Here is a 22,798-nt window from a genome sequence, read left to right on the forward strand (position 1 = left end):
TGCACACCTGGCACCCTCATAACTCACAGGGGGACACCAGAGTCACACAGGGGTCTGTGTGTGACCCTCTGGTGCCCCCCACTCTCCTGGAGATTAAAACCTGATGCGGGACATTTCTGAATCACCGCCACACCCTCCACTCACCTCTGGGAGGGACCAGAGGAGAGCAGAGGCCCCATGGGTGGGGCCCCATGGGTGCAACCTCCCCCACCCCACATACGCCCCGGGTCTTACCTTCCCACAAGCCACCATGGAGAGGGCCACTTGGTACCAAAGGTGAAATTCTTCAAAGGCAAACTTCATGGCTCGCTCCAGGCACTGAGGAGAGGGGGCTGGTCAGCACTTCCCCACCGGGGGTCCTCCCCTCCCAGCCCAGTTCACTCCCTTCCAGGGTAACCACTGCCCAAATCACTTCCTGGAGGAGGCTGTCTTCGGCCCACACTTGGTTCCCGTCAGCAAACGCCAGGCATCACCTGTCCCTGCCACAGGCATGCTGGATGACTTTGCACAAGTCTCTTACCCTCTCTGCCTCTCTGTTCCTACCTCCACAATGTGTGAAAACCTTCCAGGGTGATGGTCAAAAGTGAATGAAATTGGGTCTCGGTTTTTAAATTTTAAACATCCCATAAAAATGATAAGTGACATTCATTATTGTGCATGGTACCATTCTCAGCTTTTTACATGTATTAACTCATTCATTCTCCCCAACAACTCTGTGAGGGGGGTTCTCTCATTATTCCCATTTCACAGATGAGGAAGCTGAGGCTTGAATGACTTATCAGGGTCACAGGGCTAGTAACTGGCAGAGCAGGCTGACTACAAAGCCCCCCAGATGGAAAGGCTTTTTCTCGGTTCTGCTATTCTCTATGACCACCGAGAAGACTGACTGCCCCACCTGCCTGTCCAGTCCTGGGCAAGCCCGAATCAGGGGTGGCCTGGTGAGATCCGACAGACAATACAAGTGCTTCCAGGCGATGGAGGCAGAAGCCAGCATGTGAGGACAGGATTCATCATGTGGCCGTGGTCAGGCGGGGTGGGGAACAGAGGTGAGGTTACAGGACCAGACAGTATGTATTTAAGAGCTCGCTGGCCTGGGTTCACTTGCTGGCTCAACGTGCACTCCCACCGCCATCTTGGGCAAGAAAGCATCTCTCTGGGCCTTGCCTTCCTTGTGGTAAACTCAAGAGAATACTACTTAAAGAAGGTATCCTCTGAGAGCACCTTGCGTGGCACCTGGGGCAAGCAGGAGCTCAGCAGATGTCACCCACCCCAGGAACCCCGTAAACACATGGGAAGAGAATCTACTGCCAAGAGGCCTATCCCTAGTGCCACCTTTGATCCCAGCCCAGATTGGAAAGCTCAAACATGTACACGTGCCATTCGCACTGTGGGGGACGGAGAGAGGGACGGCTTGGTGCTCTGGTCCTTCCATCTCCACCCCGGACAGGCACCATCCCTAGAGCGTTGCCCGACCAGTGTCTGCTCAATAGATTGGGGGTGCTCTGTCTAGCTTGGGTGGGAGGGGGCCCAGGTTCCCGACACACACCAAGCTCAGAACCTTGTTGGGAGAGGCAGTAATGAAACACCAGTGTCCTCTGTGGGGGAAACTGAGGGGTGGATAATTTTCCCTTTGTATTTCTCTATGCAACGCCATGTGTTTTTTTCAAAAGAAAATCACATAAAAACACTAGTAAAACAACTGAAAACCAAAACCCCACCCTGCCAGTGATGAGCAGCTCTCCCAACATTGGAAATGGAATGGTCCCAAGCCTGGTCTCCCAAGAACTGAGCTGTACCCCTTGGTGGAGGCAGGAAAGGGACAGAGGAGGAGGTCCTTGGTGGGCCACCTGACTTCTGGGGAGGGGTGGGCCACCGTACCTCAGAGAGCATGACATACTGGCCTCTCCTGCCCAGCGTGATGCTCAGGAGGTCATAGATGGCTGCAGCGTTCCGCAGGCTCACTTCCCGGTCCTCCTCCTGCTCCGGTGCTCGGCTCAGCACCACATCTCGGGTAGCCTGTGGAGGAACGTGGTTTGGGAAAGAGCAAGGACAGAAAATAAGCAGCCGCCTGCCTCCAAGGCCCGGTGACCATCACCCTTACATTGCTAACCCAGGCCATGCTCCTAAAATCAGCCAGAGCCTTTCCCCATCCCCATGAAGGCCCCCATGAAAGAGAGAAAACCCTCTACTCATAGCCCAGGTGACGAAGCAGTTCTGAAGGTTCCTGCTATTCAATGTTTTAGTCTGCAAAATCTCAAACCTACAGAAAAATTTCAAGGATAATGGCACTGATCACATTTGCCTGTCTCTAGTATATCATCATCATCATAATAATAATAACAATAATAAAGTCATTATGGTAAGATGACCCTTTGCCCCTAAATACAAGAGGGCATTTTTTTTTTTTTAACAACCACAAGAGGAATGCCAGTATTTTAGGAAATGTAAAACTGAAACCTCTCATACCAGCTCACAGTCAGATCTTACCACCTGCCCACTGCTGGTCTAACTAGAAATTTTCTCATCCCAGAAACCAATCCAGGACCATGCCCTGCATTCAGGGAGTACGTCTCTTTTGTCTCCTCTCATCCAGAAGAGCCCCTCAGCCCTCGTCTGTCTTTCAAACACTGGCATTTTTGAGGACATGTTTTTGTGTTTTGTGGAACAGCTCCTTGTGTGCTTGGAATTGTCCACTCACAGAAAGAGCTTCAGGTAATATCTGGAACTGTCTAGATCAGGTGGGTGGTTCTGCTGCTTGACTCACAGGAGGGGAGCTTGGGCTGTGGCTCCTTGGTGTCCTCTGCAGGTCCCCCGAGTCCCTCTGATAAGGACTCCTCCGCTGCTATACTTCCTTCCCATCACCCTGTGTCCAACCCAGACCCTATCCTGACTCCTTCTGACCATGGAACTCTCATGAGCTCCCTAAGAAACCTCTCCCATAACATAGGGCCTCTGTGCTTGGTGTCCAGCACTTAGGAGTTCAGTAGCTCAGAGTTGCCAGGTGGCTACTGGGTGGGAGGGTGGTGGCAGGGGGCGGGATGGGGGGAGGAGAATGGGAAAGTGTGCTTTAGGAGTAGGTGACTGTCCAATCTGTATCGCCTGAAATCTCCCCCGTGTGGATTTAGGACCCTCTTTTTCTATGGCCTGTGATCCCACCCCCTCTTGTAAACCTGTGCCCTGGGGACGACACTCAGGCTCGGCAGTAATTCAACACGAATCATGGTTCTTCGAGCTGAGCAGCAACAGGGCAGGGACCAGGCTAGAGATGCTCTGGGACCTCTGCCTCCCCCAGCCCCCACCACACATACCTGAGCACTGTATCTGAACTGAAGGAAAGCTGGGTTCCAGCCAGATGTCCCTACTGGCAACTCTCAGTATCCTCCTCCATCTGTATTAGGGACTGAGCCCCCTTTTGTATGTTGGGACCCACCCTCTTCTACTTTCCCACACAGGACCTCAGAACCAAAGATGCTGGGATAAAAGGAAACTTAAAATGACAATCCTTCCTGTCCAGAGATGGTCCTCAAAACTTCCACCTGGGAAGGACTAATAACCCCTCCTCCAGGTCAGGGGCTGAGGCTCCCAAGGGCAAGCGGTTATAGAGGCAGAAGAAGGTCAATGGCCTTCAGACTGCAGGCTCTGAAAAGTGTCCTGTTGTGCAGGCCTGAAGTGCATTCCCATAGTCTTCTGGAAGCCAAAATGCCTGTAAGACCCAAGGAAGTAACTCACCCATGGGGGCATTTCAGGAAGGCAAGGCAGTGGCCAGGGGCTCTGATGGCTGTTCCTCCAGCCACAATAGGTGAGGGCTGCCAACCCTCCCCCCCGCCCCCACCATGTACATGTACCAGTCCCAGGAGAAGGTGCCGGAGAGGCCAGGAGATCCCCAGAAAGGATGAGCACTGGTGCCAGCTGGATAAACAAGAGCTGGTCAGGAACTCCAAAGGGTTAAGGGAGAGGAGCAGAGAGGGAAAGTGCCAGAGAAATCCCTCTCCTTCTCAGTGAAATCCACCCACACAGGCACCATCAGGAAGAGAGAAGAAATTCTGAGAGGCTTGGCAGGAGCTATTTCTCTAAGCAGAGCAGGGACACAACACTGGCCATGTACCTCCCCCCTCCGCCACTTCCGGCCTTCCCCTCCAGCAGCTCCCCAGCTCTGGCCACTGAGGGTGGGGCCCAGAGAGGTGACTTTGCCAGGCAGCAATGACAGGGGTGGGGGACAATGAGAGGATGGGAGGTACAGACCCTGCCCTCAGGGAGGGGCCGTGGAATCTTCTGGAAGCAGCAACAGTACTTGCGCCCAGTGGAATTTGACCTAGAGCTTGGCTGGGAGAGGGGTCCTAATGGAAAGGGGACAACACTGGCAGCCTGTGGTGGAGTGGGGTTGGGGGGCTTTTCTGTGGGGAGTGGGGAGATGCCTGGCTGGGCACATGCAGGACCTAGGAAGCTACCCATGCATACCAATATCCTTCTGGGGATGGTGAGCAGTGAGCTATGACCGAAGCCTCAACTCTGGTTGGCCTGTCCTTGAAGAACAGCCCCTGCAGACCTCAACTCCCAACCCCCTCCAGACTGCTCCAGGACAAAGTCAAACCTCCTCTTCTGTGGCTGCCATGAGGCCCTTCGCCATGAAGTCCTGCTCACCTGGTCAGCTTCTCCCACAACCAGCTCCCAACTGTCCCCCTGCCCCATGGGACTCCTTCAGCTCCCTCTCTGCACCATGGACAGACAGTCTGTAACCTCTGTCAATCTGGATGCCCCCTGGCTCCTTACAACCCAACTCACGTACCTGTTCCTTCAGGTGTTGACCTGACTTATCCCACCAGGCAAGGCCCCCTGCCCGTGTCCTCTCCCAGCATGACACACAGACCCCAGCCCCTGTATGCTCAACAGTTCTTGGGGGTTCTTGGGGCAGGGATGTCTCGCTGTCTCCAGCACCTTCCTTGGTCCATGTCTGTAGAATGACGCTGAGAGAGAAAGATTTCTGGACCTAGTGTGGAAACTTTCTTCTCTTGCCCTAGACCTTGCCTTTGAAGACAACAGTGTCTCTGAATGTGTGCGTGGGGGATGGGAGCGGTGGATTTCCAGCACTGGGCATGGATTGAGTCAGAAGTCCAGGAACAGATCTGAGCATCTCCTCAGCCTGGGGGCTGGCCTCCCCAGAAGGTAGACAGCAGGGAAGGGGTCTCCTCAGGGGTCCTCGGGACCTGGCGCCTGTGTCAAAAGGGAAGCATGGTTCCCCAAAAGAAAGCCAAAAGCAGAAGTTTGCCCCAGTTCCTATGGCTTTGGGGCAGGGCTGCGGTGAAATGCTACAGTGGTGCTCGCCCGCCGGGTGGGGGAAACAGGGCAAAAGGAAGGAAGCTGTGGGGGTTAGCAACAGGGCAGGGATTCATGTGCGGCATGGAGGGCGGAGCCTCAGACACTCTGGGGACTTCTGGTCACTGCCTGTGTGCCCTGAGTGTGCTGTTCTTCCTCCCCTGGGCTCACCACCCTCAGGCCAGCGATACTACAAGATTCACGAGCAACCTTTGAACTAGTCCCAGCCACTCTTTTCCTCCACCATCCAAATGGCCTTGCTAGGAAATCCTTCAGATCAAATGCAGTGACAGATATGAATGCACCAAGACCCATAAAGCAATATGTAGACACTAAATACTCTTCTCACCATCACCATCCTTACTAGGCTGGGCGTAACACAGAATATTCTCCCAGCACAACCTCCAGGACCTTCCGCCTCTGGACATTCCCTGTCCTTGTCTGGTCCACGAATTCTGTCCCAGGCAGGGCTTGTGAGCTGTACCTTCTCCCAACCTGGGCCCTCTGGATGTCTCCCCATGGAAGCCCCCTCCAAACTGAGGGCATTCACGCAGGCCCTCTGCAAGTCAAAAGAGGAAAAGCAAAGAAGAATGTTCTTCCCCACCCCCATGATCCAATAGCTCATTACTGCCAGCATGACCCATATCTGGTGTTTGGAGAAGGATCCATGAAGCAAGTGTAGGGCCTCCCAGGAGGTCAGCGAGACAACTGCCAGGTCTCCAGGCAGGCCAGCCCGTGTGAAAGCTGAGGCAGGAGACTCCTCTTCCAACAGTCATCCTTCACGTGTGCTGCATGTCACCTTTTCAGGGTCACATCTGTCACATCTCATCCAGCCTCACAGTAACTCCAGGGAGGGGCAGGGGAAACTGCTATGCCCCCTGGGCAGATGGGAAACTGAGTCCCAAAAGGTGAACTCATTGTGCAAGGTCCCCGAGAGTTAAGGCTGCGCCTTCAACAGCCAGTCCAGGACAGCTTCTGCCTGCCTCTGGTCCTGACCTTATGCTGACTGCAGGGCCTCAGACCACACTGACCTTCGCTTCCACCTGGTCCCATTTCTCCTCTCTAATCCTGGACACAAACAGGGTAAGAGAAGTAAAGGGAACTAACTTGTTGAGTACTCTGTAAGCATCTCACAATGACCTCATGCACTACTATCCTATTTTACGGATGAGAAGACTGAGGCCCAGGGAGGCTCCCCAAGGCATACAGATAGGTGGGACCCAGATTAGAGCCTAGACATTCTGACTTCACCCCTGGAGGCCTCTGAAGAAGTGTCCAGTAGCCTCGTCCAATCCAACAGAAGCCCTGGGATGGCTCTGCTTATAAAGGAACCAAAGCAAAACACAAGGCTGGGCATTCCAATCAGGAAAAAAGCCCCTCGGGCAATGGGTCCAGCCGTGTTCTCAGACACAGCTGCTCCACCGGCCAAGGACCCGGTCTCAGGGCCTGCTGCTGCCACCCTACAAAAGCACCCCGGAAAGGAGTCTCCCAGCAGCATCTGCGACTGGCACCTGCCCCTCCCTGGAGGGCACTGTCATGTTCTGCTTGTGCTCTCGTCCCCCACCAGCAGACATAATTACCACGGCTCTCAAGCTGCTGGTCCACAGAGCCAAGAAATAACATGCTCTGTGACGTGTCCCATCTACGCAGCAACCCGGGCCAGGCCCACGCCAGCCCCCACTCTCCTGCTGCATCAGGCTTCTGCGGCAGAAATCGCAGCTCTTCCTGCCAGCGAGGGCGAGAGGCTCTCCCACCTCTACTGAACCGACTGTTCCGAGCTGGCAGCATTATCAGACCCTTTACCATCACAGTCTGCAGCAGCACAGGGCCTCGTGTTAAAGCAAACCAGGTGCCAAATGCTGGAACGATCTGTGCTCATCTGCTGAGTCCCAAATGGAATCAAGCCCAAGAAGCACTTTCTTTTCTTCTTTTCTCTTCTTTTCTCTTTTCTTTTCTTTCTTTTTTTTAAACTGAATGGTATCCTCAAACCAATTTATGTCCCAACCAGAACTGAGCCTCAACATATTCTAAAATGACTGAGCTGGAGCCAAGTATTTATCAGGACAAAACAAATGCGTGGTGAACATCTACAATGTACTAGGCGCCTTGTGTTCATTTTCTTGCTTTTTCTGTGCAAGAGAGGACTTATTAGTCTCATTTTACAGAGGAGAAAACCAAGGATCAGGGAGGTAAGAACCTTGTCCAGGCCACACAGATTGTGAATGGCAAATTCCAGACTCAGACTGCTGGGTGTCTGACACTGGGCATGGCACAGTTAGTTAAGCTGCAGGGTCCTGGTCCCCAGAGGCTTACTCGTCCACCCCGTTCTCACTCAACACCAGGCCTTTGTGCCTTTTTAGTTTCCAAGCACCTGATACCAGCAGCAACTTCTCCACCAGCTGAATGAAACAGGGACCCACAGATTGTCTGCCTTAGCATATATTTTATGCCTAGATCAGTATTGTAGAAATGATCAAGATTTCTGTACTTGCTGGTTCCCCAACTGTTTGAGAAAATTAGACTAGTTTTTGATATAGGATTCTTTTAAAAACTAAAATACATACTTGGGCTTCAGCAGATGGGGGTGGAGGGATTCCTCCTGATATGGGGACCAGGATTCTCCAGCTCCCTGGATAAAGGGTGGAAGTAGGTGGAATTGGGGGCTGTGATTGAACTCCTCATCATTGTTTCTCTGGTGCTGGGCATGGCCTGGTATGTTGTAGCTTCTCTAACAAGACTAGATGGATGGACACATGGATGGAAGGATGGATAAGCAAACAGGTGGGTGGATGGATGAATTTTAAAATGTCCTTTTGGGGGCACCTGGGTGGCTCAGTTGGCTAAAAGTCTGACTTCAGCTCAGGTCATGATCTTGCATTTTGTGAGCTTGAGCCCCGCATCAGGCTCTGTGCTAACAGCTCTGAGCCTGGAGCCTGCTTTGGATTCTGGGTCTCCCTCTTTCTCTGCCCCTCCCCCGCTCATGCTCTGTCTCTCTTTCTCTCAAAGATAAACATTAAAAAAAATTTTTTTAATAAGTAAAAAATAAAACAATAAAACAAAATGTCCTTTTGGCCCCAAAAGCCCCAAAACTAGGTCTAAAACACAAATCTTCTTCAACCAGTTATAACTCACATCCCTTGCATTTCTGTGAAAGCACTTGTACGGTTTCTATTTACCTCTTGAAAGACAAGGGGATTCCCTATTCATTCTGATCACGTTTGGCTGGCCTGTAACAAAAACCGTATCTAAGGTAACAGCCCCAAGCTCAAGACTGCTTGCAAGCTACTACTCTGAGTTCCAAACCACAAAATAGGGGCTGACATGCTCAAGAAACCTGTGGACACCGTTTCCCAGAGCAGCTGCTCTGGTGATCCTAGAGGTGGAAAGCTTTCATGATTATGTCTCCTGGGCTGGCTCTGCTGGGGTAGCTTTTACCACAGCATAATGAATTCGGCACGTATCAGGAAAACCCAAGTAGCAGCCAAGGCAGCCAGCTGCTGTTCTAGAGGCTTCTCCCTATCATCTGCAGCCAAGCCCAGCCAGCATCAAAGGGAGATGAGGAAAACCCCACAGGTACATGGAAGCCAGGCTGAGCCTCAGGATTCAGCTAAGGGATCAGAGCCCAGGAGGCTGGAATAGTGGTGTCCACACCTGATTGAAAATGTGACCCGCAGGGGAAGAGGGTACGAAACAAGGGCAAGGGAGAAGTCAGAGGCTATTTGGTCTCTCTGAGAAACGGCTCTGAGCCACAGAAGCCAGATCCAGATCCCAGGTGGAAAGCCCTCTGTAGATGAGACACCAAAGCTCTCCCCCAGATTCCTAAAGTTTCTAGACATGTGACAGGCTGGGTGTGAGCAAGAGGAAACAAACCAGCCAGCCCTGGAAGAGTGCCTCCTCCCAGCCCAGTGCACACAGCGTCTGGGCACTTCCTCTGCTTTGTGTGCTACAGGAATTCCCAGGACACCACCTGGCCAGCCGGCCTGCACCCTCTGAGTCTCCTGGGCAGGCCAACAAGTCACACGGCCTCTTGCAAAAGGGCAGGAGCTTCTTGGAGAGAAATCCCACGTTTAGGAAAATTCACTTTGGCTCCAAATGTAGGCCATTTTTTAGTAAAAGGCCATTCTCCACTTGGAGATATAGTAGGGTAGTTTGAGGGTTTGGGGTTGGGTGGGGGGATAATCTAATGGAAGGGCATCTGAACTCTGGTCCTGGGCTCCCAGATCAGGCAGAGGCCACCAAAAATGGCTAAGGGAGACAGAGTCCAGCCTCGGTCCCTGCCATCTCACATCGACAGGCACGTCCCTGCTTGCAAAGCCCTCCCTGAGCCTCGTCTCATTTGATCTTCAAAACTACCCCCTTGGCCTTTTTACAGATGAGGGAGCCAAGAATCAGAGCAGTTTGTAAGTGGCAGAATCCAGATTGCAGTCCAGGGCTTGGGCTCCATGGCCTGTGTTTTGGAAGTTATTTAGGGAGGTGGACATCATTCAATTCATGGCTGTGAAGATTATTAGCATGTGACCTTGACCAAGACACAAACCTGCCCTGGACCTTACTTTTCTCATCTGCACAATGAGAACATATTAGTACTAGACTGAACCATATGAAATGGTTATTTTTTTCACATGGCTCAACATAAGGCTTCTCTCTATGAGATAATTGGCTCAGAACCTGGCAGAGAAAGGACCTATGAAATGTTCCTGCTTTCGCCTTTTTGCCTCCCACCTGTCCTTCCTCAGCATGGGAAGGGGGGTTTCCCGAGACAGATGACTTCAGTGCAGTCTCATCCGAGAGTGGTAGGTGGTGAGATGGCTCAGGTGTGTGGGTGGGGGCAGGGTGGGGTACCAGTCTATGTCTGAGATGCCAGAAGTAGAAACTGGGGCTCAGTCTGTGGTTAGAGTGGGGGCCCATTTTCCATGAAAAGAGCATTGTTCTCCCATGAAAATCAAACCCTGCACTTGGTATTTCTATCCTCACCTCGGGCTAACCAGCTAGATGCCCCTTCTTCGAGCAACCACTCACCCCCTCACCAGCATGACCCTGCAAACCTTCTGGACCATGGCCTGGATAAGGAAGGCTATTATCTCTCGCTGCCCCAGTCCAGTGTCCCTCTCCTGCCTCCCTGCTGGCAGACCTGGTGAGGTGGAAGAAACCCACTGACCAAAGCTCTCTGAACAAGTCCTATTACTGCACTGTCCCAGGTGTCCAGAGGAATATTAGTTTCAGGCTCTTCAGGGACCCAGCTCATGGGGTCTTGGTTTCTTAAACTCCACTTCTACAAGCTGCTCTCAGATGTGCCAATTTAGCAAATTGAGTCCCCAACCTGGGGGGAGGTGGGGTGTCCCCAGCTCACAAGCTCTGAGGGACCCCTTAGCCAGAGGGCTGACATGCAGCCTTGGACTCCACCCAAGCACACCACGTGGGCAGCACCTGCACCCTCTGGCTTCGCTGCTCCAGCACACCCCTCCTCCGCCTCCCTCCGTCCAGTCCAGGCCATCCTTCTCACCATCCCCTGGGCCACACTCTCTCCTCCACTGAGGCTCCAGGGTCCATGCGTGTGTATGTGTGAACACGTGTCTGTGTGTGTATGTGTGTGTGGGGGGGGGGGGGGGCTCATCTCCCTGCCTGAGGCAGGGGAAATGGGTCTTATGAAAACATCCAAAGAGCACTTCCTGCACACTTTGTCCAGCACACTTTATCCCTCCTCTGCTTTATTTCTCCACAGTACTCAGACACTAGCACCCTGGACATTGCAGTGGTTGATTAATTCATTGTCCACCTCCCTCACTAGAATATAAGGTCCATGAGGGTGGAGACTTTTCTCCGCTTGGTTGCTGCTGCCTTTCTGGCTTCCGGAACAGGGCCTGGCACAAAGTAGATGATAATAAATAGTTGGGTGAATGACTGAATTCCTTCTACAGGCACACTTACCTCTGTGCACTACTATCATCTAACAGGGGAAGGAACTGAGGCTCAAAGGCACTAGATTTGCCCACGGCCCTCAGGTGACAGCTGGCAGAGCTGGAAGCTGAATCCAGACCTTGTGCCTCGAAAGTGCATGCTCCTTCCACTCCCTCACATTTGCCCCAGAATCAGCACAAGGCTGCTCAGTGCACACTCATGACTTACTGATAATTGTCTTTTGGAATCCCAGAAGAGGTGTTGAGGACTCAACTCAGTCCCTACTCAGGCCCCCAAATACAGTCTGTGCACCAGACCCAAACCTAGTAGCCTAGGGAGCCTCGCCCCAGTGTGGGGCACAAGTCCAAGAATCCTGCTTTATGGACGTCTGTGGGAGGCTGAGCTGGGTCAGGACCCTGTGGCCTGTGCCTGAGCCCTGCAGCCCTACCCCATGGGGGCAGTGAAGGAAAGCCCTGGAGCTTACCATGGACTCACTGATGAGGAGCAGCAGGAGGGCTTCCTCAATATTATCCTTCGGGCAGTAGAGGCTGAAAGACACAAACGGTGGCCCTGGCTCCAGCACAGCCCTCTCAAAGCAGTGCAGCCGGCCTGCCACACCGGCCTTTCTGCCCCAGAGTCAGCAGCTGCCCCGGTAAGGTGACCTGCTCCTGCATAATTCACAGGCACCGGATAGCACCTGCAGCTCTTTATCAAGCCCCAGAGTTATGGATCTGAAAGACTGGGGCGGGTGGTGGGGCCAGAAATACTGCAGATGCTCCAGGGGAAGAAATGTCCCTTCCAGCACCCAGTGCTGCGTGAAACAGCTGGGGCAGGGAGCCAGGAGCACAAATCCCACTTTCGGTTATTAAACAAATACGAGAGAAGCCACACAAAGACTAGTAGGAAGGCAGATACCCTCCAAATAATTCGATCTTCGGATGCCTTAGAGAATTCTCTTCCCAACCCCATCCTGAGACTGTCTTCCCTGGTCTATCTGGCTCCCGCTGCTGCCTGCCTGGCAGTGAGCTGGGTGGCAGCTGGGGCAAGTGCAGGGCAGAGAGAGGGGACGTCGGCAGGGCCGAACCCCAAGTGTGGCATGAGACCAGCAGAGCTTACTTGTCTCCTTCGTAGAGGTGAGGCTTCCGCAGGGCCTGCGTGATGAAGGAGTTCTCCTCCTTGCTCATGAACTCAGGCAGCGGGAGGGACAGGGGGCTCCAGTAGCACTCCTCACTCAAGGAATGTAGCAGGACCCCCGCCAGATGCTTGGCCGCCATCTGGCAGAAAAGGGAGGAAGTCAGACCTGGAACGCCCTCCACCACCCGGCCAAATCCGCTTGCCTTTGTTTGCAGTGTGCTGCCCCTTCAGGAGGCCTGCCTCTCCACCCCCGAGGAGCCCCCTGTTCTGTTTCCAGCACCCCTCCTGTTGGCCTTTGATGGCTTCTACTTCATCTCCTGTCCTCTTTCCTCTCCTAGACAAGACATATGTTTCCTCCTCCTCTGGCCCCATGGAGCCCAGCACTGCTCTGAGTATTCAGCAAGCCCTTGCAGAGCATAAAGCCACTGGCACGGCAGCTCTCTCTCGACCAGATGGCTTTCTGATATTTGACCAAAAATTCTAGAGTGAGAAGCAGCTGTGGCTCTGACTTTGGGTGAATCAAAGCCTGAGAAAGTAGACCTGAATTGGGGCAGGAAAGTGAGTCCAGGTTATTTATTAGGTTCATAAACAATCCCTAAGAATTGGTGCAGCACCTTGCTAGGAAGGGATGACATTAGGTTTTAACTCTGATCTAACGCTAGGGGCTGTGGGCAGTGCTGTGACAAGGATGCTGACGGTGCCTCCCAGACGTAGTGGGAGAGAATGCGGAGATTGATTAACAATGTCTGCCATGAGCACAGACAGGGAGAGGAGAAGCATGCGTGGGACACACTATCATCCCTGATTCATAGGCTGCCTGCTAGCACTTCTGTTGTCTCCCACTGAAAGTGAGCCCTGAACAGGCCAGCCACAGCCAGCACCCAACCCCGAGGCCTCAGCCGTGTGTTATTACCACTTTGAAGTTCTGAGTTGCTTTGGTTTCCACGGTGCGTAGGACCTCCCGGAGCTCTCTCATCCCTTTCACTATGTTCCTAGAGGGAAGACAGCAGAAGCAGGGTCATTACCAGCCTAGCTCCCACAGACACCATCATCAAACCTGCAGATGTAAGCAGAAGCTGGCCCATTAGAGTTTTACTTGAAAACAGTCAGTTGGAATGAAAGGTCAGAGTTGTAACACCAGGATCCTAGAAGCCCAGGATGTAGTTGATCAGAGAATAAGAAGGATCCCTCTCCCTCACAGTCCCCCAGGAACCCAGGCTTCCCATTCACTACCAGAAGGGGACCAAGATGGAATATTTCAAACAAGACGCTGTCTTGGCCCCAAAGTCTTGGCTGGTGTCAGACTTTCTGACTTGAATCAACCTCAAATTCTTCATCTTCACCCACCACACCTGGTCAATGCTGGGGTCCATCCTCACCTCTCAGTCCCCATCACCAGAGCCCTAGACCAGCATGCATCACCACAAAGGCCAGTATCACCTGCCCCCCCCCCCCAACCAGCCCCTGCCAGCTCTCTGGGCCCTGAAATAATTTGCAAGCTTTTTAAAGTGTGACCGAAAGTAAAATATACATTTTAAATTGCAACCCAGTATGCACACACTTTCCTTACATAAAACTGAAGCAAGTTTCTTGACACATTACCTAGCTCTACTGTGTGCCGTCTACTCTGGTATTTCCTATTTTATGTCTCCGTCTACTCCTCTTTTTAAAAATGCTGGCTGCAGCCCACTGAAAAGAACTTGCAGCCCACTAGTTTGCACAACCCACTAGTTGTGGCCTGCAGCTTGAAACACTGCTCCATCGCCCCTGGAGGGGTCCACTTGACAGACAAAAGTCATCTTGTTCCTCCCCAGGCTGGTCCCTTCGTCAGCACCCCCAGGGCTCACAGAATCCAGTCTAGGTCCTCAGCAAGGTATCGCGGGGCTGAAGGGACTGCCCCCTTGCCTCTCTCCCATCTCATCTCCTGCCACTCAGCTCCATTTTGAACAACCGACCCAGGTGACCTATGTCAAGTCTTGGCACAGGCTCCTCTCACTGCCTTAAACAGCCCTTCCTCATTCACCCTCAGAAAGCCTTTCCAATATCACTTCCTCCTTGCAGCCAGCCCAAACTCCTCCCCATGCTCACCCTTTTTGCCTGCGTCCCTCTTGCACCCTGTTAATTCCTCTTCTGAAGCTTGACACTGTGTGATCAGTTTCCATTCATGGGCTGACCCTTGGTGCGCTGTGCTCTCCAAGGGCAGGGCTCCAGTCCTGCTGCTGAAGCTCAGCACTAGCACAGCTCCTGGCACACAGCATGTGCTCAGCAAATGTTTGAGCACCACCCTTCTCATTTCCTGTGGGGGTTCCCTGGATCACAGCTCACAGGGAAAGCAGAGGCTGCCGGGTGGTCAAATTCAGAAGTGAAAGACTACAGAGGGGTGAAGAGCCAAAGGTGGCAGCTAGGGAAGTCACAGGAGCCCCTCCCGCAACTTTCATGCACAAAACAGATTCTTAGGAGCTTTGGGGTGTGGGGCCATAAAAAGAAAAATTTGCAGACCAAGTCCCTGCCTCCTGGGAACCTCTGGTTTCAGAGAAGAAAGTAAAAATGTGCAAACGACTAACATTATAAACACAGATCCTCGTTTGTGGGGCTGAGAATGGAGGTAAAGACCCCTGGGATAGAGTCAGAGTCACAATGACCTTTCCTAGTCTGTCCAGAGCTTCTGAAGAACCAAGAGGGGCAAACAGGACAGGAAGCCACAGAGACGAGGGGCAAACAGGACAGGAAGCCACAGGAAGCCCTTAGAGACGAGTCAAGTTTGGGTACTGCTACAGATACCATGTAGCCTGAGGAGGGGCTCACCTGTGGGCTGTGTACTGTCTCCTCCTCTACAAAATCAGGACTTCAGTTTGGACAGTGTCTCCTAGATTTCTGTCATCTGCATATCACATTTGTGATTGTTGCTACCAGCTGCACACTATCAGTGTTATTATATATGCAATACTTTCCTTTACATCTTCTTTTTTACTTTAGTAAATACCTTCACAAAAAAATACCTGAAATTAGGGATTTGGTATGCTAGGGGTTTTTTTTTGGAAATAGGTATTAAATATAGAAGTACTTATAAAAAGTTAGTCTGTATATCACTCAAAGCCATATTGTGTATCACTAGAGGTAGAGCTTGGGAAAGAATAGATTAGACCACAGGTTCTCAAAGTGTGGTCCCTGGACCAGCAGCATCAGCATCCTGGGAACTTATTAACAATGCAAAGTCTGAGGCCCCCACTCCAGACCCACTGGATCAGAAACTCTGGGGCAGAGCCCGGCAGTCTGGGCTTTATCAAGTCCTCAAGGGCTTCCAATGAACATTCAGTTTTGAAAACCACTGGTTTACCTGATCCTCAGTGTCTTCCAGTTCCCCTATGCTAAGTAAGAAGCCAGGTTCCAGAAGGGACAACTTGACATGGAAAGTCCAGCTTTGCAGCCAGATTCTGAATCTGTGATCTTGGGAAAGTGAAGCAGCCACTCTGATTCTCATCTCCCATCCATAGGAGGATTCCTCACTTACTCATAGTGCGGTCAGGAAGATGAACATACGTGAAGCCCAAACACACCCAGGCATGTGGTAGAGGCTCACTAAATATTAGTTATTTTCCTTTCTCCTTTTAATTTGGGTCCTAAAGATGACATTACATTATGTTTTCATTTGCCACATTATTTTGCATTGAAGTTTGGGACCGAATGAGTAGGGGGCAAGGGACAGTAGTACCTGAGGGGATCTTCCAGCTCTAAGTCCATCTTTCGCCTTCCACCAGCCCCTGCCTCCCCAGGGGACATATAAGGAGGATTCCCCATAGACAAATCACACCCAGGGACAGACTGGCAGTCCCCAGGACCCCAAGTAGGAGGAGTCTGCAGGAGAGGCCCTTCAGTCCCACTGAGGCCTCTGCCTTAGAAAAGAACCCAGAGTTGGACAGCAGGCCATCGGCCAGGCCAGCTGAGGGGAGAGCTCAACATCAGCCACCACCAGGAGACAGAAAAGACAGACTGCATGAGCTCCCAGAAGAGAGCAGGACTGGCTGGCTCTGGGAAGTCTGTAGGAGAGCAATGCCCAGGAAGCTGGGCCAATGGCCACAGGCTGGGGCAAGGCTGGACCTAGGGGCTGCACCCTGGGACTGCCCCAGGGCCTTATGGCCCAGAGATAGCTGGTAGCTCCTGGGACTTGTGGGTGATTTTCCACTCTGTGGACTCCCTGCCAGCTTCCTCCCTGGCAGCCTGGCCCAGGCTGCTACCAGGAGCCCAGAGCCAAGAGGGACTATGGCCTCTCTTTCCCACTCCAGCCCAAGGACTGTTCTCTCCCTGCCTTTAGTCTCCACATCATCAACACTGGAAGAGGGCTCCCAGACCGGCGGCACTGGCATCGCTCAGGGGATTCAGAGAAATGCAGGCTCTCAGGGATCCTGCCTCCCCCCAATACACACACAATTAAGGAATCAGAACTGCATCTTCACAAGATCCTATGTCCCAAAAGTTGTGTAATTTTACTATTTTCAAATCTGTAAGGGATTCTGGTATCTCAATAAGCTCCCAGGAATTCTTTAGCACAGCAAATAATTACCCTTGGGCATCTTTTGGGTAAATACCAATTTTTATTGAATACACATAAAGAGAAAAACCAATACAGAGGCTTCAGTGGCCAGGGCTGTATGGGGAGAGATTCAGGCTCTCAACAGGCCTCGACCTATTCTAAGATGCTGGGACACCCCTCTGCCTCAGCTCATCCCTCCAGGAAATGGGAAATCAGATGGTTTCTCCCACCAGCCTGAGCTAACGCTAACCGTGCCAGGTAGAGCTGGGGCTTTTCCCAGTCCCGTGAGAGGGCGGCTTGAAAGATCTCTTTGTTCTGGTCTCTCACACTGACCTTTCTGAGCAAAGCTGCCACTTTAAACAATATCCAAACAGGGCCTCAGATCAACCCTGGCCCAGAAGCAGGCTGTGTGTGGAGAAGCCAGGAAGTGATTGATCCCAAGTCATGTTCCTGGCTGGCCAGGAAGAGAAAGACAGAGATGTACAGGCAGTGATGGGTCATCTAGGGAGGCCTCTAGGTGGCAAGCTTCCCCCCTCTACCTCTTGCCGCCCCTCCCCACTCCCCCCACTGCCGGCCCCTCGTCAGCAGCAGGCAGCGAACAGATTTTTCAAATGCTTTGTCCTATTCAGTCTTCACAGCTTCTGATGAGGCTGGTAAGGCTGGCTTGGTTCTTCCAGGTACCAGCACAATGCTTGGCACATAGAAGGCACTCAAGAAATCATTGTGGAATAAATAAACTCCCATTTTCCAATGGAAAAAATTAAAGCCTGGTAGACGCCTGCCTTTTTAGGCCATCTAATACCCAAGGGGGAGAGGCGAGCTTACCATAGGCACCAAGGGTTCAGATTTCACTCCCTTTACACTGAAATTATTCCTGAGAAAGATAATGCTTTCCTTTCCAGGCCATCTGAACTCCAGGACTTCTGGAATTCAGCTAATTGACTAGTCTTTACTAGTACCTACTGTATATTCAGTACCTGGTCAACAGCCCTGTTGACAAGGGGCATTCAACAAATGCCCTGATAAAATGAACTGAGAGACAGAATGAGTGTCTCATTCATGGCCTGCAGGTAAGGAGCTCACAGTCTGTTAAATCAGCCACACTCAATTTATTCAGAGTTTAGCGAAATGTTTTGCATATAGTAGGTACTCAGCAAATGTTTTGTTTTGTTTTGTTTTTGGCTTGGTTTGATTTGAGAGAATAAGAAACTGCATGGAATTTATGGTTGAATGAAATCTAAACAGACACTGGTGCATGTGACCCTGACCAGAAGTCCCCATTTCAGGGCTGGCACTAATTGTGTAAGAGAGGTTTCTGGCCAAAGAGCACAGCCAGTTGGCAGATCCCAACAGCTGGAGAGTTGAATCAGGAGACCAGGTCAGGTGAAGCTCAAATAGTTACCAAGCTGTTTAATCCTGCCATAGATCCATAGATCCATATCATCAGTTTCAAAAACTAAAGCTCTCCTCTTCACCCCAAGTCCCAGAAAAAGGGCACTGAGGACATCCAGACAAGGAGATCTTTCCTCTCTAGCAAGGTGGGAGATGGGCAGTGGGTGCTAACAATAAATACAGGCTGTGCATTATGAGAGGCTGGAAGAGTGTGTTCTCTCCAATGGGCCTCAGAGGTGTCTCTGTGCCCCAAAGAGTGACACAGGCCACTAGGAGGCTCTCCTGGGCTTTCCTGTTGGATGACTCTGGCCCCTGAATCCCCCTTAGAACAATCTGTCTCCTGCCCTCCTCAGCACTACAGATAGTGGGAGGCTGCTGAGGACAAGACAAAATTGCTGCTGACCGAACACACCTCTCACGAGGTCATACCAAACAGCAGGCCGGGCTTTCTAAGGTGCCTCACCATTGGGCAGAGCCCCCCCACCCTCACCCCACCCCAGCCATCTGCAGCCCAGGCTGCCTTAGCTGCCTCTTGACTCAGCACCTAGCTGGCAAGGTGAAGCATGTGCAGTTGTGCACACAGACTCACGCCCACACCCCCCCCCCCGCCCCCCAAGAAAGGGAGAGTGCTTTTATAAGGCTGAACAATCTGCCAAGCCCCAGGAAACTCCCTTAGAAAGCACACACATTCCCTTCTCTATTGTTTGGTTTTGGTACAGTGTGCACATATTGCTTTAGTAATTAAAAAAAAATTTTTTTTAACATGTACAAAATGTACAGCCCACCTGGTTCAATACACATGGCTCAAGCTTATTCCCAGCCCAGAGCCAAGAAAAGGCTCTATAGGTCTAGGCAGAAGGAAGGGAAAAAAACCACTCCAAAGAGAATGGCCTCTTGTCCACTCTGGGGGAGGAGCCTAGTCAGTTTATGTTCTTGTTTCTTGGGAGATGCCCAGAGACTCAGGTCCTAGTTGAGGTCAGGGCCGCGGACAGGGACAGTCAGCTTTCCTGGTATTGCATCGCCATTGGCTTCCCTTGCTGCCTCACCCCTGGAGCTGCTTCATGCAAAGGAGACCAAACCTCTCCCACCGCCAGGACTCTGGGCCCAGCTGCCATTGTCCGCAGTCATAAGAACACGTCAGAAAGGTGCCCTCTCCTGGCAGCAGGCTCTGCAGAATTACCTGGGACAAAGCTCCACTCAGAGTCTACGGTTGCCCTCTGGTGGCAGCGAGGGGAATCGAACCGCAGGGTCCCCTCCTTAGGGAGGGGGTCTCTCAATTAATGATTGTCCTTTTAGGTCAGTATTTTCAGTGCCAGGTCAGTTAGGAACCCTGTCATCAGCCACAGAGCAAGGGGAAGAAGTCATCTGGGGGGGAATTAACTGATGGATCAATAGGGCAAGGCCCCTGGAAAAAATGAATGTCCCTCAAACATACTAAGTGTAAAATACTGAGGCCCAGATTTAACCAAAGCTCAGAATAAAAGAAGAGCTGTTGGGGGTCAAGCAAATACCACCATACCCCATTTTTCACAGTGGAGAACACCCTACCCTTTAAATTATGTCAAATCCTCAATTGGAGAGACAAGGGTGGACCATGGGACCAGGCACTGCTTGTGGCCATCTGGCCCCAAGGGCAGAGCACCCCGGGATCCACCCAAGGCCCACATGGAATGAGTGCCAGCTCGCAGATTGTACGCAGAAGCAGGTCCCACCATCTCCCCCTGCTCCTTAGGCCCAAAGGGAAGTCTTCTAACACCGAGAGGCTCCCTGGCCCCTGAGAGCCCCCCTATGCCAGCAGCACCCCCACCTCCCTGCCTCCCTTCCCTCCCATTAGACTTCTGATGGCTATATTCAGCTCCTTCACTGTCTGCTCAGTGCTTGGATGGAAGAAAGCTCCCTAAGGAGGGGAGCTCATCCTGTTCCTGGCTTCAAACCTGTTGAGTAAGGTGGATGCCTGGTTCATGGCGGGCTCTCAGAGGCGTCTGTGAAATGAATGGTTGGGCTGTTCTCTGGGGGTTTTTTTGTTTTTTGTTTTTGTTTTTTGCCTTAGCCCCTACCCCCTACTGGGCTGTAACCTCTCAGAACATAGGGAATAGTTTTATCACCTTCCCAAACACCCCAAAAGCCCAGATGAGCGGGGGGGGGGGTGGGGGGTGGGGGTGGGTGTGGATTTAGTCAGCAGGAAATGGTTCTGGAGACCCTTAAAAGACTTTTCAGAGCTGCCCTGGAGGAGAAGACCCAATGTCAGGTATCGGGGTCCCAACCTACCCTGAACCTCTGCTTCTTGCAACTTAGGCTAAAACAGTGGTTCTCAACTGGGTGTGATTAGCCCTCCACCACCCAAGACATTTGTCAACATCTGGACACATTTTTGGTTGTCACACTTGGGGCAGGAAGAGCTACTGGCATCTAGTGGGTGGGTAGAGGCCAGGGATGTCGCTAAAGCCTACAATGTACTGGTATCTGGCTCAAAATGTCAACAGGTACTGAGGATGAGGAACTCTGGCTTAAGGTGACTTTTTGTTTGTTTGAACTTCCTAACAACAACAAACATATAAGAAAAATATTGGAACTGGTGATTCACCTAGGAAGATGTAACTCTGACTTGAAGGCCGAAACGGGTAGTTATGAAAGCTCCTACCATTTCGAGCGCGTGGAAGGGGAGGCCTCGGGCTGTGGGGGCACAGACCCCATTCAGCACCAGGCATGCTGCCTCTACCACCCGTTAGCTCTGCAACTTTGGGCAAGTTACTTCCCCTTCTCCTTTCTTCAGTAAATGGGAACATTATTAGTTCCTCTATGTTCACAGGATTCTGCCTGGCATGCAGCAAGTATTCAACAAGTATTAGCTACTGTTAAGAGGAAAGGGGTAGGGCGCCTGGGTGGCACAGTCGGTTAAGCGTCCGACTTCAGCCAGGTCACGATCTCACGGTCCGTGAGTTCGAGCCCCGCGTCGGGCTCTGGGCTGATGGCTCGGAGCCTGGAGCCTGTTTCCGATTCTGTGTCTCCCTCTCTCTCTGTCCCTCCCCCGTTCATGCTCTGTCTCTCTCTGTCCCAAAAATAAAATAAACGTTGAAAAAAAAAAAAAAAAAAAGAGGAAAGGGGTAAAGAAATTATTTAAAGACCAGCCGGGCACACAGTCCACGCTTTAAATATCTGTCACATTCCCGGGCCACCTTTGGGCTGGATGCGGCCACAGGAAATGGACAGAGGGGCTGAGCTGTTGCCACGTGAACCGGGGACTGCTGCTCACACCAAAGGTTTCGAATGTTTGGGCTGTTTGTGTGGAAAGAAAAGATGATTCAGTTTCCATTGCTCTTTATTTGGGAGGCACGGGGTGGGGGCGAGGGGGGTGGAGAAGAGTCAGCATCCTGGCTTTCAGCACTGAAATTTGTTTTAGGAGGAAAAGAGGATGAAGGGTGGGGAGCAGAGTGACAAGAACAAAACAATATCACTTGGGCTTTCCTGGAGGGGTGAAGGTTGGTGAATGTTCTGTCCACCACCGGCGGCATCACCACCACTCACACGCACACACACACACAGCCAGAGTGTGCAGAACACAGGCAGGGAGGAACAGCCCCACCAGGAGGGTGGGACCAGCTTCAGGAAGAGGAGCCACCCACTGAGAATGGTGACTCAGGGTCCCAGAGGGACAGAGACAGCCTTGAGTCAGCGGAGCAAGGATCAGCCCAACCATCTCCAGGGCTCTGTCCTTCTCCCACACACTCCCAAACTGTAAACTGCATGGGTTTAAAGGCTGCTCAGATCCAAAGCTGGAATCCTAGTGGGTTTCCACTAGGGGCACTAAGGGGCAAGCTACTCAACCTTGTCCAGTCCTTTGTCCACTCTCAAGCATTCTGGGGTCACCTGACTTCCTTCACAGGGTGCTGTACACTGAGCACATGGTCTAGCCTAGCACACAGCAGGTGCTTGATAACTGCCGGCTCTCTCCCTCCTTCCTTCCTGGCTGTCCTTGACGGTCACCTTAACCTCATCACACCTGCAGCAAGTGTGGTGTGGGGAAGGGCAGCAGGCAGCCTCAAGGGGACTGCAGCGGAGAGGTGGGGGACAGCAATCCCCTCCCTGTGCTCTGAGCTCTGTACTCAAAGTGTCTTTTCATTCCTGCCTCTCCTTGGACCCTCACACCCCTCACACACACAGGACAAACAGGAACCCCCTGTTTGAGGAAGGAAGCAGAGCTGGAGGGTGGAAAAGGAACCTGCCCAGGGTTGCTGTGCGGTCTCCCATTCCCAGGCCTTGGTGACCTCCAGATGGCCAGGGTGCCCCTGAAATCTTCACACTGGAAGCTGAGGCCATGCCTTCCAAGCTGGAGCACACTCACTCACTAGGCTGGAGCACCTGAGGGCAGCAGCAGGATCTCATTAACCCCAGGGTTTCTGCTGTGGGCAGGGGAGCCTACTGGGCAGGAGCATCAGCTGGCTCCGCCCAGGACAAGTCACTTACGTCCTCTGGGCCTCCATTTCCCACCTGTAAAATGGGGATGTAACAAGTGCACCTGCCTCAGAGGAC

The 22,798-nt window shown here is 52.1% G+C and overlaps 1 protein-coding gene across 2 annotated transcripts in view; it reads right to left on the reverse strand.

The window, feature by feature from the left end:
• Positions 1-22,798, reverse strand: part of TTC7A (tetratricopeptide repeat domain 7A) — a 119,312-nt gene that overhangs the window by 62,598 nt on the left and 33,916 nt on the right. Inside the window, exons 1-6 of one of the 2 annotated variants that reach the window (XM_058684189.1) lie at positions 14,193-14,302; positions 13,259-13,337; positions 12,328-12,485; positions 11,696-11,759; positions 1,879-2,016; positions 235-318 (exon numbers count right to left, since the gene is read on the reverse strand). In XM_058684189.1, the coding sequence (XP_058540172.1) occupies positions 235-318; positions 1,879-2,016; positions 11,696-11,759; positions 12,328-12,485; positions 13,259-13,337; positions 14,193-14,266 (597 nt within the window). In that variant the 5' untranslated portion in view covers positions 14,267-14,302. Of the gene's footprint in view, positions 1-234; positions 319-1,878; positions 2,017-11,695; positions 11,760-12,327; positions 12,486-13,258; positions 13,338-14,192; positions 14,303-22,798 lie in introns of those variants that run through there. The other variant, XM_058684188.1, reaches the window with a different exon arrangement.

The sequence above is a fragment of the Neofelis nebulosa genome, chromosome 9 (assembly GCF_028018385.1).
Source record: "Neofelis nebulosa isolate mNeoNeb1 chromosome 9, mNeoNeb1.pri, whole genome shotgun sequence".
NCBI classification, from domain to species: Eukaryota; Metazoa; Chordata; class Mammalia; order Carnivora; family Felidae; genus Neofelis; species Neofelis nebulosa.